The following is a 14345-nucleotide window of genomic DNA, read 5'->3' as shown; positions in this document are numbered from 1 at the left end:
TTTAATTACCGATTTTTGTTTTTTTTTATTTATTGATCAGACGTCGTGAAGCAACATTGTTAATTTTCACATTTTCGTGACTTCCGTACGGGACAAATCTTGAATTTCCTTCAGAATTGCATCGAAAGTCGGTGTTGCAAGTACTTTAACGCGTTCCTCCAACGTCGTGAGATCTTCTGGTTTTCCATTTTCGCGAATTTGTTTCGTTAATTCATTCAAAGCTACCAATTTTTGCGAGTCCATGGGCAGAGCAAGTACGAAATTTGAGATTTTTTCGTAATTTTCTTTGCTGTAAGCGGCTTTTATGATGCTCGTTAAATGTTTTTCCAAGTTTTCGGGACATTCTCTGCCGTAAAAGATAATTTCGCCATAAGATTCTGCCAAAATTTTCTCAACGCAGAATTGAACAGTGTCTTCAACGAGTTTTTCTACCTTCATTGGGAGTCTTTCATACAAATTATTTTGCTTCATTTCAGTTTCAGTGATGCTTGGAACGATTTCTTGGGTGACAAACTCTTCAAAACGGAACATTTTGACATTTCCTTCGGGATGTTTTTGTCGAACTGCAGCTAAAAAGGCGTAAATTCCACAAATTCGTAGATGAGTCGTTGGAAGAGCTTTGATAAAATTCAACAAATTATCAATTGGAGTCATAAAATTGAATAATTTGTACGCATCGTTGATGATATCACGCAAACGAGTGCCATCATCGTTGATTTTGGCGTAAACTTCAATCGCATTCTGGATGTTATTTGTCGAAATTGACGAGGCGCAGCAAAGATGCCATGCTTTATTGGCTATTTCAACACGATCATCCCGCGCAAGAGTATTTTTCGTCACAGAATTTATCAATCCGAAAATTTTTGCCTTTGCAGCTTCCTTTTCTGAATCCGTTAAATCCGTTCTCGCATCGAGCTTTTGCGCGATTTCGTCTTTGTTGAAGGTGTCAGACATCGTTGTAGACTAAAATTCGTTTCGACGAGGGATTTCTTTAAATATCAGAGCAAAATCTTATCTGGATGAGTCATTTGGCGATAAGAAATTCACTGAAAATCACACAGAATAATTTTATTAAGTGTCAATAAGCGATAAAAACACGAGTATTGCTAATTTATGAAGTAATTTTATTTTATTTTTGTCAATTTTACGGTAAAAAAGTCTACAATAATCCTTGTCTCTTCAAATCTTCGTAAGTTTTCTTTGTGACGACATTTCCAAGGGAGTCTTCGTATTCTTCTTCCTGCTCGGGGACCCATCGTTCTTGATGTTTTTGTAATTTTATCTTTTCCCATACTGAAAAAAAAAAATTATTAAATTACGTGAAAATTCAAGAGCTGAGAGGTTTAAATCGAAAACTGAGAAGTTTAAATTGAGAGCTAACACTTTTTTTGAAGAGCTGAGAAGTTTAAATTGAGAGCTAACAATTTTTTTTCAAGAGCTGAGAAGTTTAAATTGAGAGCTAACAATTTTTTTTCAAGAGCTGAGAAGTTTAAATTGAGAGCTAACAATTTTTTTTTAAGAGCTGAGAAGTTTTAATTGAGAGCTAACAATTTTTTTTCAAGAGCTGAGAAGTTTAAATTGAGAGCTAACAATTTTTTTCAAGAGCTGAGAAGTTTAAATTGAGAGCTAACAATTTTTTTCAAGAGCTGAGAAGTTTAAATTGAGAGCTAACAATTTTTTTTCAAGAGCTGAGAAGTTTAAATTGAGAGCTAACAATTTTTTTTCAAGAGCTGAGAAGTTTTAATTTAAAACTGAGAAGTTTAAATTAAGAGCTAACAATTTTTTTCAAGAGCTGAGAAGTTTAAATTGAGAGCTAACAATTTTTTTTCAAGAGCTGAAAAGTTTAAATTGAGAGCTAACAATTTTTTTTAAGAGTTGAGAAGTTTAAATTGAGAGCTAACAATTTTTTTCAAGAGCTGAGAAGTTTAAATTGAGAGCTAACAATTTTTTTTCAAGAGCTGAGAAGTTTAAATTGAGAGCTAACAATTTTTTTCAAGAGCTGAGAAGTTTAAATTGAGAGCTAACAATTTTTTTTTAAGAGCTGAGAAGTTTTAATTGAGAGCTAACAATTTTTTTCAAGAGCTGAGAAGTTTAAATTGAGAGTTAACAATTTTTTTTCAAGAGCTGAAAAGTTAAAATGAAAATCTAAGAATGAGAGCTAACAATTTTTTTTCAAGAGCTGAGAAGTTTAAATTGAGAGCTAACAATTTTTTTTCAAGAGCTGAGAAGTTTAAATTGAGAGCTAACAATTTTTTTCAAGAGCTGAGAAGTTTTAATTGAGAGCTAACAATTTTTTTCAAGAGCTGAGAAGTTTAAATTGAGAGCTAACAATTTTTTTTCAAGAGCTGAGAAGTTTAAATTGAGAGCTAACAATTTTTTTCAAGAGCTGAGAGGTTAAAATCGAAAACTGAGAAGTTTAAATTGAGAGCTAACAATTTTTTTCAAGAGCTGAGAAGTTTAAATCGAAAACTGAGAAGTTTAAATTGAGAGCTAACAATTTTTTTTCAAGAGCTGAGAAGTTTAAATCAAAATCTGACAAGTTTAGATCAAAATAGAAGGAAAACTGACAAAAAAACTAAAAAAAAATCATCTTACATGTAATGGCATCCTCAATTTGTGTCACATTAGCAAAATGCGCCGTATTCGGAATCCCCAAACATCGCATCCCATGTGCATGACGCCATTCCGCAAAGTGTCTCTGAAACGCTTTCGGTCCCTTATACACGTAATTTCCGCAAATCTCACAATTATAACTGATATTCAAGCCATGTAACTTGTACAACCAATACGGAATCGGCTTTCCATCCCATCCCAGAGGCAAATTCTTCGGATTATACGGAACATCGTCTGTATCATCTTCACTCTCCTCCGCCGAAGCCTCAGATTCGTCACTTTCCTCACGTTCACCTTCTGTTCTCGCCTGTTTCCGCTGAACATTTTCTTTCGTGGCTGCTCGTTGCTCCGAAACCAGCTCCGCGTATTTGTACAAATGCGATTCGAGTGACGCGATTTCTTTTTGACGCGCTTGTTCCTTCGTATTATCCTTGGATTTGACTTTTTTCGCCATTAAACTCGGATCGAGGTTCTTCATGCCTTTTGTCGAGAATAAACGTTGGGCTCTTTCCTCCAAGGTACCGCCGCATTTCAATCCGAGTGCTTGTAAGGCGGATTTGAGACGATCCAAACCGAGCGAAGCGCATTCTTCCCAACTCGTAAATGCAGAAAGATCGAGATGAGCGCCTTGATTGGCAAGAGCACTTTCCGTTTCTTTGGGCCATCCGACAAAAGTCCCGTTTTCCCATTGTTTTTCGAAATCCGCGTTGACCTGTTCGAGCTCTTGATCGATATTGAGCAACGGTTTCACCCGTGCCACGTAATTGTGCAAGTAATCCAAGAGTTTTTCCAAATATTTGCGATATTCCGAGTTTTTTCGCTCCTTCGGGATATCAAAGACATGATCGAACGTCTCGAGATACTTGATGTAATCGACTTTTTCGATGCCTTTGATGTTGATATAGGCGTCAAAACACTCGTGCAAATCCAAATAACGCCCGTAACCCTCTTCGTCGGTGAAATCCACGAGAGCTGCCATCGCTTCGGGGTTCTGGAATGCCTTTTGCAGCTCCTCAAACTCAACCGACAACGGGATACTGACTTCATTCGGATGTTTTTTATGAAATTCCTTGATTTGCTTCAACCGTGAGTAGAATTCGTTGAATTCATTTGGACCGGATAACGCGGCAATTTCAGCTTTTCGCTCAGTTTCGTCTTCGTACAAGTCTTTCAAGGCCTTTGTTGCTCCTTGGTATTGCTAAAAAAAAATTTTTTTAATTCAAATTTCAGAAAAATTTTAAGAAAAAATCAATTTTCTTACATCCAACAAGGCTTTAATGCGATGCTCGGAGTAAATTTGATCCCGAACTGTCTGTTTTTTCGCCACATTCTCTTCCGTCATCAATTTCACGAGTCTTTCGCGCTCTTCGTGATGCCGTCGCATCAATTCCAACAACGATTCCATGCTTTTCGGGCCTTTTTATGTGAAAAAAACACGAAAATTGTCCGGAAAACGTTTTCCTGTAAACAACAAAAATCCAAATTTCAATTGGGCTTGTCAAAAAAATTTAAAATTTGCACTGGGATTTCATAAAAAATGCTTGAATTAGCAAAAAATTCAAATATTTTATCAATTTCATTCGTCTCATCGCCATTTTCCTTCCGTATACTCGTACAGGAGTGAAGTAATAAAATTTTCGTATACCTCGTACAGGCAATAGGCTCGTCGTAGCGACCACGTACCGAAAAAGTTGCATTAGCAGGCCCATCAAATTTTTTTTTGTCAAGCGTCAAAGCAGAAATTCTACGGAAAATTCAATGAAAAATGCAAAAAGAAAAGCGAGATAAAAACAAAAACGCGGACAAAACGGAAAACGCGTCGCGCAAATCAGACAGTTCGCAAAATTTGTCGGGCAGTGATAGCAATATTAGCGTAAAAGAGGAAATTTCCGACGCTAACAAACAAGGTAAATATTTTTATGACTTGAAATTTGCGGAATTTGAGCATTTTTTCACTTTTATCGTGCAATTTCCCGCTTTAGATGGCACATCGAGCATCAAGAAGGAACCGGAAGACCGAAAATCCACGACTCCCGTAAAAATGGAGCCAAATAGCGCGAGTGCGGCAGATAAAAAGGAAACAATGGAGCCTGCCATCAAGAGTGAAGGTATTTGTTTTGTCCAGACCAAAATTTTTTTTTCACAAAAAATCATTTTTCACAACTTTTTATTGCATTTTAGTGAAACAAGAGGACATGACGCCGCCAAATTCGGGAAATCCGACGATGATAAAGGAAGAATCGAGCACAGAAACGTCCCAATCCGATCCCGGAAGCAATTTCGGACAAGCTAATAGTGCAAATAATGGCAGCGGGACTCCACAAAATCAACAGCAACAACCCGGGCAGGCGGGAAATGCGCAAAATTCGAATAGTAAACAATGTAACAATGCAGAGGTAGGATTTTTTAATTTTTTTTTTGAAATTTTTCGTATTGACTTCCGTTTTTCTTTCAGTACATGCAACAACAAAGTCAAATTTTCGTTTTTTCGACAATGTTGGCGAATAAAGGAGCCGAAGCGGTACTCCATGGACAATTTCAGTCGATTATTGCGTATCATTGTGCACAACCGGGAACAAAAAAGTTCTTAGAAGTGAGTTTTTTAAAGAAATTTTCATGAATTTTCTTGTAAAAAAATTTTTTTCGACAGAAACATCCGCTAAAGTTGGCTCAGTTCAATCGTCAGAACCCGAATCAGTTCATGGCGAACATGTCGGCGGCGAAACAGAAGCAAATGATGCGCGGAAACGGGAATTTAATGATGATGAATCCGGGCGGGCAAGGCGTAAACAATAATAATATGACAGGCTTCAAGCCAAATAGCAACATGAACATATCAGCAAGCAACAATCAAATGCAGCAATCACAAATGGGAAATCCGCAGATGCAAAATCCGCAGCAACAGCAAAATAATTCGTCCTTTTTAACGCCGAGCATGGATGATATCTTAAGTGGGGCCGGAGATGCCGATATCGGGGCATGGGATCAAAGTTTAGATAGTCTCGCGCAAAATGGCGACACGGCAAATCTCTTGGGCGACAGCACAAATCTCGATCCGGATCATTTTTTAGGCGGCGCGAACGATAATCACGCTCCCGGTCCCGACGGAATGCCTCCGATGAGCCCGAATTTCATTGGAGGTCCGCAAAATAGCACCGTTGGCTTGCAAGGCGTGAAAATTCCCGACGAAAATTTGACGCCGCAACAAAGGGCGCATCGCGAAGAACAACTTGCCAAGGTAAGGGCAATGCAAAAAATGTTTTTCGGCGGCCCAGAGCACGGAGGACAAATGGGCGGAGGTCCTGATTGTCTGCAGCAGCAGCAAATGAATCAAATGGGCGGCGCACCGGGACCTGGAGGACCTCCCGATAGTTGTATGAAGATGGGCGGCATGCAAGGCGGTATGATGGGAAATCCAATGATGAATCCGAATATGCAAAATTGTCCGACGGGACCGCCGATGGGTCAAATTCGCGGCATGAATCCGATGTTTAGACAGCAGCAACAACAACAAATGGGCAGCAATATGATGGGAGGACCGAATATGATGGGCGGCGATGGTATGATGGGCGACATGAATTGCGGCGGCATGGGAAATATGGATAATGCGGGCATGATGGGAGGTCATATGTCGGGCGGTTCAATGGTAATGGGTATGAATAAACCGCCGAATATGCCGCCAAATATGCAAGGCCCGCAAGGGATGCAAGCACAGATGGAATGGAATAAAATGCAACAACAACAACAGCAGCAGCAGCAGCAAAATCCCGGAGGTCAACCGCCGCCCGGAGGTTTCAATAAGAAAATGGGAGGACCTCCGCCTCCGTATCAGGGCAGATCGTCGTCTGTGCCGCTCACGGGAAATCTCCAAAGTCCCAATCCGGGCAGTCCCAGCAATCCGTTATCATTGCCAGCGGCATCTCCGCGAAATTTACCACATCAGTCCCCGTCGCATGGATCTCCAGCTGTTCATCGCATGAATCAGAGCAATCCGAGTACGCCGTTATCGGGATCAGCACACATGTCGCCGGCGCCTGCGAGTATGAAAGATACATCGGATAGCGGTACAACAGTCAACAATGAAGGTAAGATCTCTTAAAAGTTTTTTTTTTAAATTAAAATCAATTTTTTTTTCAAAAATTTCAATTTTTTTTTTTTTTTTTTTTTTTTTTTTTTTTAAAAAATTACTCAAATGAAAATTTTTTATATAATTTTCTTTTAAAAACGATTTTTTTTTATTTTTTAATTTTGAAGAAAAAAATTTTAATTTAAAAATCATCTTAAAAAAATTTTGAATTTTTCCCTATTTTAATCTTAAAATTTGCAAAAAAAAAAAAATTAAATAAAATTTAAATAATTTTTTTATGAAAATAAAATTCGTAAATTGTTTATAAAAATATTAAATTAAATTTTAAAAAATTAAAGTAAAAAAAAATTAAAAAAATTTTCAAAACTTTTTCAAGAAGATTTTTAATTAAATTAAATAAAAAATTAATTAAAAATATTAATTAATTTATTAATTATTATTAATTATTTGAATTAAATTTATTTTTTTCTAAAAAAATTTATTTTATTTTACTATTTATTTTTTTTATTCATTTTTTAATTTTTTTCCAAAATTTGCTTTTTTATATTTTTTTTTTTTCAAAAAAAAAAAATAAAATTAAGTATTTTTATTAATTTTTAATTTAATTTAATTATTATTTTATTTAATTCATTGAAAAAGTTTTGAATTTTTTTACTTTAATTTTTTTTTCATTCAAATTTTTTCATTTTTGATATTATTTAATTAAAAATTTACGAATTTTTTTTTGATAAATTAATTTTTAGGAAATATTTTTATAGAAGAAAATTCATGTAAAATTTAACAATTTTATTTAATTTTTTTTTTCCTTGAAAAAGTTTCAATTTTGATGAAATTTTTAACTTTTTTTTTTATTTTGCCCCATTGGATTTTCGGCTTTTGAAAAACATTTTGGAGCGGCCTAAAATTCATTAAAAAAGTTTTGAATTTTTTTACTTTAATTTTTTTTTAAATTTTATTTTAATATTTTTATGAACAATTTACAAATTTTATTTTTATAAAAAAAATTATAAAAATTTTGTTTAATTTTTTTTTTAATTTTTTGAATTTTTAACTTTTTATAATTTTAACTATGATAACTTTTGTTGTTAATTTTTTGCTAATTTTTTTTTTTTTTTTTTGCATCACTCGTTTTTTATTTATTAATTTTTTTTTTTAAAACAACCTCAAATTGTAAAAAAAAACAATTTTTAATAAAAATTTAAAATTTTTTGTCATTTTAGGTAAGGAACCAAATCTTATGCCTGTTCCATCGCCCCAACAAATACAGTATTTAAATACATTTGAAGGACAAGAACTGACGATACAAAAGCAGCCAAACACAGGAGTCAAGGAGAGTCCATCAAGGTAAACCTCGAAAAGATCTTGTACCGTTCCCATTTCCACGTCTCTTAACCGTTTCGTGCTCTACTAATCCAAAAATTTATCTCTTTGGTTGATTTTTTTGTTCAAATTTTTTTTGTTATTTTTTTTCGGAAAATTTTTTAGTGACAAGAAAAATTCCGGGGCAACAACTCCGAGTTATCCCACCACACCCGGCGCGAATCCAGGTTCAAATCAAAATGCTTCCGGACAACCAAACTTTCCAATACCGTCGAGTCCTGCATCGGGAGGCGTTCAAACGCCCAATTCAGGAAATAATAGTAAGAGTTTTTTTTTTGCGATTTTTTTGAATTTTTTATTGAAATTTTAAATTTTGCAGACGATAAAAATCCAAACAAAGTCAACTCAAGTCCAATGAGACAGGTTTCAGATGGAAATAATAGCGGGCAAAATACGCCTCAACATCCGGGAGGAGATCCCTTTGCCACAAATAGTCCGTCGCAGTGTCAAGGTCCAAGCAGCAATAATCCCGGAAATGTAAGAAAAGTTAAAAATTCATAATTAAATTTTTTTTTTGTAATTTTACGAAAATTTTCTTCAAAAAAAGCAAAATATATTTTTTTTTCTAATTTAAATTAATTTAAAATATTCTAAAAAATTACTTTTTAAAAAAAATAATTTTTGAGACAAGTAAAAAAAATTTTAAAAAATATATTTTGATTTTTTGAAATTATTTTTTGTCTTCGAAAAAAGTAAAAAAAATTTCAAAGTTCAAAAAAAAAATTTTTTTTTTCAAAATTTAATAAAAATTTTCCCTTTTTTTCAACTTTATAGCCAAATTGTCCTCCAACATCCCAATTTCCGGGAACACGAGCTGACAACGTGCCTCTAAATCCAAGTCAACCTCCAACGAAAATTGCGCCATTCGATCCATTAGGAGCTCTTGCGGGAATGACAGGATCAATAGGTAAAATTTTTCATTATTTTTCAAAATTTTTTTATTTTCTGAAAAAAAAAAAATTTTTTAGGAATGAATGCAAATCCCGCAATGATGGGAGGTCCTCCGGGCGGTTTTAATCCCGCAATGGGAGGTCCTGATGGCATGGGAGGAATGGAAGGCATGGGACCTGGAATGGGCATGGGACCCATGGATGGCATGAATCCGATGAATAATCAGTTCAATAATATGGGCCCAATGATGGGAGGTCCTCCGAGACCTGGATTTCCGGGAGGCATGAATCCGGGCATGGCACGAATGATGGGAAGACCTCCGATGGGTGCTGGCATGTACAACGGGAATCCAAATGTGCAAGTGAAACAAACAGCGCCGAATACAATTCAGGTAAGATTTTGAAATTTTATTAAAATTTTTTCGTTCTGAAGCTTCAAATTGATCAAAAATCATACAAAAGTGCTTTGGAAAATACGTAATTTTTATTTTGAGAGCCCATTTGATAATTTTTAAGCTTGAAATTGATCAAAAATCATACAAAAGTGCTTTGGATGCCTTTTTGATGGTTCTTAAGCTTGAAGATTGAAAAATAAAAAATACGTAAATAATACGTAAAAATTACGTAAAAAATACGTAATTTTTATTTTGAGAGCCCATTTGATAATTTTTAAGCTTGAAATTGACCAAAAATTATGAAAATTTTAAGAAAACGGAAATTTTTGAAAAAAAAAAATTTTTTTTAACAATTTTTTTCAAATTTTCTTTTTTTTCTTTTCAGTATCTGCCATCGAGACCTCAAATGGGCGCCCAAAACCCTCGAGGTCCCCCAAATTTAGAATTCCTTCAACGCTATGGCGGTCCCATGAACAACATGAACAGCATGGATATGCCGCCGCAACGAATGCCCGGCGGAATGTACGGACCTGGCGGCAATATGGATAGCATAGGAGGCCCAAATGGCGATCCAATGAGCGGCGCAATGGATCCCAGCGGAATGCCTCCCGGCATGAATCCGAACCCGATGATGATGAATCAACCGGGCATGATGCGTGGCATGCGTCCTCGAATGCCAATGGGCAACGGACCGCCATTTCCGAACTCAAATATGCCTTTTGGGCCCGGCGGAAAGGGACCTGGCGATCCAACGCAACCCTTGCCGCCCTCGATGCAAGGCATGAATCCCGGCGGAATGCCGCCCAATTTCAAAGGCGGATATCCCGGAGGCGGCGGAAATCCCGCAGGAGGACCCGGCAACGGACCCCCGAACACCAACGATCCGAATTACGCTCAACAGTATCACAATTTCCAGCAGCAACTGTACGCGACGAACACACGAGGCCAATTAAGTCAACAATCGTTCTTCGCACCCAAGTAACTACTGCCTAATTTTAACGACGACTACAATTATTGTGATCAGTTAGCAAATTTGGAGACAACTCAAAATTTTTATTCGTAATGCGTTCCTGGGACGACGGAACATTTTAAGAAACAAACTTCTACTTAGCAATAAAAGAACGTTTTAGTGCCTGTTTAAAAAATATAAAATTAAATTAAATCTGTTCATTTTAATTTTCAAATACATTTAAAAGTAACGTAAATTTAAAAAAACTTCAAATTTAAGGGGCGAACTTTTTCACCGCAGCACACACACTCACTAATCAAAGGTATTTTTTACTGTTTTTTGGATACAAAAATCTATTCCCGTGACAAAACTAGAGAAAGAAAGCAAATTAGAGAATATATTTTATTATATATTGAAAAAAAAAGTGAAAAAAAATATCGAAACCGAAAAACGAAAGAAACAAAAGCAATGCAAAAATGTTGTAGTAGTTAAAAGCAGTTTTTTATTAAATTTTAGAAGAAAATCTTTAAAAAGAGAAATTTAAACTTAAGAAATTGGTTAGTAGTGATGATGACGATGATGCAAAGCGTAGCCCTCTCATACTCAAATTGCTTTGATATCTGTGTAAAATTGTATAAATTATTAAATATAATGATTAAAATATATATAAACTAATGATAAAAATTTTTTTTTTTTGTCTTTTTTGACAATTGTAACATTTTTGAAGGCTTAAATTAATGCTGAGGGTCTATTATTTTTTGTTTTATCAAATATCGACCCAATATGAATGGAAATCATCTTTAGAATGACTTTTTATTCAGTTTTAAGCTTGAAATTGCTCAAAAATTGACTTGCAAAATTTATCACGATTTTAATTCAGCATGAGGAAGAATCGTGAAAAATTTTATTTGTTCGAAAATTGAGAAAATATGAATGGAAATCATCTTCAGAATGACTTTTTATTCAGTTTTAAGCTTGAAATTGCCCAAAAATTGACTTGCAAAATTTTTCACGATTTTAATTCAGCATGAGGAAGAATCGTGAAAAATTTTATTTGTTCGAAAATTGAGAAAATATGAATGGAAATCATCTTCAGAATGACTTTTTATTCAGTTTTAAGCTTGAAATTGCTCAAAAATTGACTTGCAAAATTTTTCACGATTTTAATTCAGCATGAGGAAAAATCGTGAAAAATTTTATTTGTTCGAAAATTGAGAAAATATGAATGGAAATCATCTTCAGAATGACTTTTTATTCAGTTTTAAGCTTGAAATTGCCCAAAAATTGACTTGCAAAATTTTTCACGATTTTAAGTCAGCATGAGGAAGAATCGTGAAAAATTTTATTTGTTCGAAAATTGAGAAAATATGAATGGAAATCATCTTCAGAATGACTTTTTATTCAGTTTTAAGCTTGAAATTGCCCAAAAATTGACTTGCAAAATTTTTCACGATTTTAATTCAGCATGAGGAAAAATCGTGAAAAATTTTATTTGTTCGAAAATTGACAAAATATGAATGGAAATCATCTTCAGAATGACTTTTTATTCAGTTTTAAGCTTGAAATTGCCCAAAAATTGACTTGCAAAATTTTTCACGATTTTAATTCAGCATGAGGAAGAATCGTGAAAAATTTTATTTGTTTGAAAATTGAGAAAATATGAATGGAAATCATCTTCAGAATGACTTTTTATTCAGTTTTAAGCTTGAAATTGCCCAAAAATTGACTTGCAAAATTTTTCACGATTTTAATTCAGCATGAGGAAAAATCGTGAAAAATTTTATTTGTTCGAAAATTGAGAAAATATGAATGGAAATCATCTTCAGAATGACTTTTTATTCAGTTTTAAGCTTGAAATTGCTCAAAAATTGACTTGCAAAATTTTTCACGATTTTAATTCAGCATGAGGAAGAATCGTGAAAAATTTTATTTGTTCGAAAATTGAGAAAATATGAATGGAAATCATCTTCAGAATGACTTTTTATTCAGTTTTAAGCTTGAAATTGCCCAAAAATTGACTTGCAAAATTTTTCACGATTTTAATTCAGCATGAGGAAAAATCGTGAAAAATTTTATTTGTTCGAAAATTGACAAAATATGAATGGAAATCATCTTCAGAATGACTTTTTATTCAGTTTTAAGCTTGAAATTGCTCAAAAATTGACTTGCAAAATTTTTCACGATTTTAATTCAGCATGAGGAAAAATCGTGAAAAATTTTATTTGTTCGAAAATTGAGAAAATATGAATGGAAATCATCTTCAGAATGACTTTTTATTCAGTTTTAAGCTTGAAATTGCTCAAAAATTGACTTGCAAAATTTTTCACGATTTTAAGTCAGCATGAGGAAAAATCGTGAAAAATTTTATTTGTTCGAAAATTGACAAAATATGAATGGAAATCATCTTCAGAATGACTTTTTATTCAGTTTTAAGCTTGAAATTGCTCAAAAATTGACTTGCAAAATTTTTCACGATTTTAATTCAGCATGAGGAAAAATCGTGAAAAATTTTATTTGTTCGAAAATTGAGAAAATATGAATGGAAATCATCTTCAGAATGACTTTTTATTCAGTTTTAAGCTTGAAATTGCCCAAAAATTGACTTGCAAAATTTTTCACGATTTTAAGTCAGCATGAGGAAGAATCGTGAAAAATTTTATTTGTTCGAAAATTGAGAAAATATGAATGGAAATCATCTTCAGAATGACTTTTTATTCAGTTTTAAGCTTGAAATTGCTCAAAAATTGACTTGCAAAATTTTTCACGATTTTAATTCAGCATGAGGAAAAATCGTGAAAAATTTTATTTGTTCGAAAATTGAGAAAATATGAATGGAAATCATCTTCAGAATGACTTTTTATTCAGTTTTAAGCTTGAAATTGCTCAAAAATTGACTTGCAAAATTTTTCACGATTTTAATTCAGCATGAGGAAAAATCGTGAAAAATTTTATTTGTTCGAAAATTGAGAAAATATGAATGGAAATCATCTTCAGAATGACTTTTTATTCAGTTTTAAGCTTGAAATTGCTCAAAAATTGACTTGCAAAATTTTTCACGATTTTAATTCAGCATGAGGAAAAATCGTGAAAAATTTTATTTGTTCGAAAATTGAGAAAATATGAATGGAAATCATCTTCAGAATGACTTTTTATTCAGTTTTAAGCTTGAAATTGCTCAAAAATTGACTTGCAAAATTTTTCACGATTTTAATTCAGCATGAGGAAAAATCGTGAAAAATTTTATTTGTTCGAAAATTGAGAAAATATGAATGGAAATCATCTTCAGAATGACTTTTTATTCAGTTTTAAGCTTGAAATTGCTCAAAAATTGACTTGCAAAATTTTTCACGATTTTAATTCAGCATGAGGAAGAATCGTGAAAAATTTTATTTGTTCGAAAATTGAGAAAATATGAATGGAAATCATCTTCAGAATGACTTTTTATTCAGTTTTAAGCTTGAAATTGCCCAAAAATTGACTTGCAAAATTTTTCACGATTTTAATTCAGCATGAGGAAGAATCGTGAAAAATTTTATTTGTTCGAAAATTGAGAAAATATGAATGGAAATCATCTTCAGAATGACTTTTTATTCAGTTTTAAGCTTGAAATTGCTCAAAAATTGACTTGCAAAATTTTTCACGATTTTAATTCAGCATGAGGAAAAATCGTGAAAAATTTTATTTGTTCGAAAATTGAGAAAATATGAATGGAAATCATCTTCAGAATGACTTTTTATTCAGTTTTAAGCTTGAAATTGCTCAAAAATTGACTTGCAAAATTTTTCACGATTTTAATTCAGCATGAGGAAGAATCGTGAAAAATTTTATTTGTTCGAAAATTGAGAAAATATGAATGGAAATCATCTTCAGAATGACTTTTTATTCAGTTTTAAGCTTGAAATTGCCCAAAAATTGACTTGCAAAATTTTTCACGATTTTAATTCAGCATGAGGAAAAATCGTGAAAAATTTTATTTGTTCGAAAATTGAGAAAATATGAATGGAAATCATCTTCAGAATGACTTTTTATTC

The 14345-nt window shown here is 33.3% G+C and overlaps 2 protein-coding genes across 3 annotated transcripts; one reads left to right on the top strand and one right to left on the bottom strand.

Annotated features, from left to right (window-relative positions):
- Positions 1-1109: 1109 nt before the first annotated feature.
- On the bottom strand, positions 1110-4083 carry LOC134833072 (splicing factor 3A subunit 3). The gene is made up of 3 exons (XM_063847253.1): positions 3875-4083; positions 2596-3811; positions 1110-1293 (listed from the first exon to the last, which is right to left on the bottom strand). Exons 1-3 carry the CDS (start codon positions 4016-4018, stop codon positions 1160-1162), a joined length of 1494 nt encoding a protein of 497 aa, XP_063703323.1. The 5' UTR covers positions 4019-4083; the 3' UTR covers positions 1110-1159.
- A 264-nt stretch (positions 4084-4347) lies between these two features.
- On the top strand, positions 4348-10984 carry LOC134834722 (protein BCL9 homolog). 2 transcript variants are annotated; one of them, XM_063849475.1, is made up of 11 exons: positions 4348-4520; positions 4596-4721; positions 4795-5009; positions 5069-5206; positions 5264-6698; positions 7987-8044; positions 8186-8340; positions 8400-8557; positions 8855-8987; positions 9049-9362; positions 9751-10984. In XM_063849475.1, exons 1-11 carry the CDS (start codon positions 4379-4381, stop codon positions 10345-10347), a joined length of 3471 nt encoding a protein of 1156 aa, XP_063705545.1. In that variant the 5' UTR covers positions 4348-4378; the 3' UTR covers positions 10348-10984. The 2 variants fall into 2 exon arrangements, with proteins under 2 accessions (XP_063705545.1, XP_063705544.1); XM_063849474.1 differs by having other exon boundaries at positions 7921-8044.
- The last annotated feature ends 3361 nt before the right edge of the window (positions 10985-14345 follow it).

Source organism: Culicoides brevitarsis, chromosome 3 (genome assembly GCF_036172545.1).
Source record: "Culicoides brevitarsis isolate CSIRO-B50_1 chromosome 3, AGI_CSIRO_Cbre_v1, whole genome shotgun sequence".
Lineage (NCBI taxonomy): Eukaryota > Metazoa > Arthropoda > Insecta > Diptera > Ceratopogonidae > Culicoides > Culicoides brevitarsis.
Note: the sequence above shows the minus strand (reverse complement) of the source record. Positions and strands in the feature narration are given on the sequence as shown.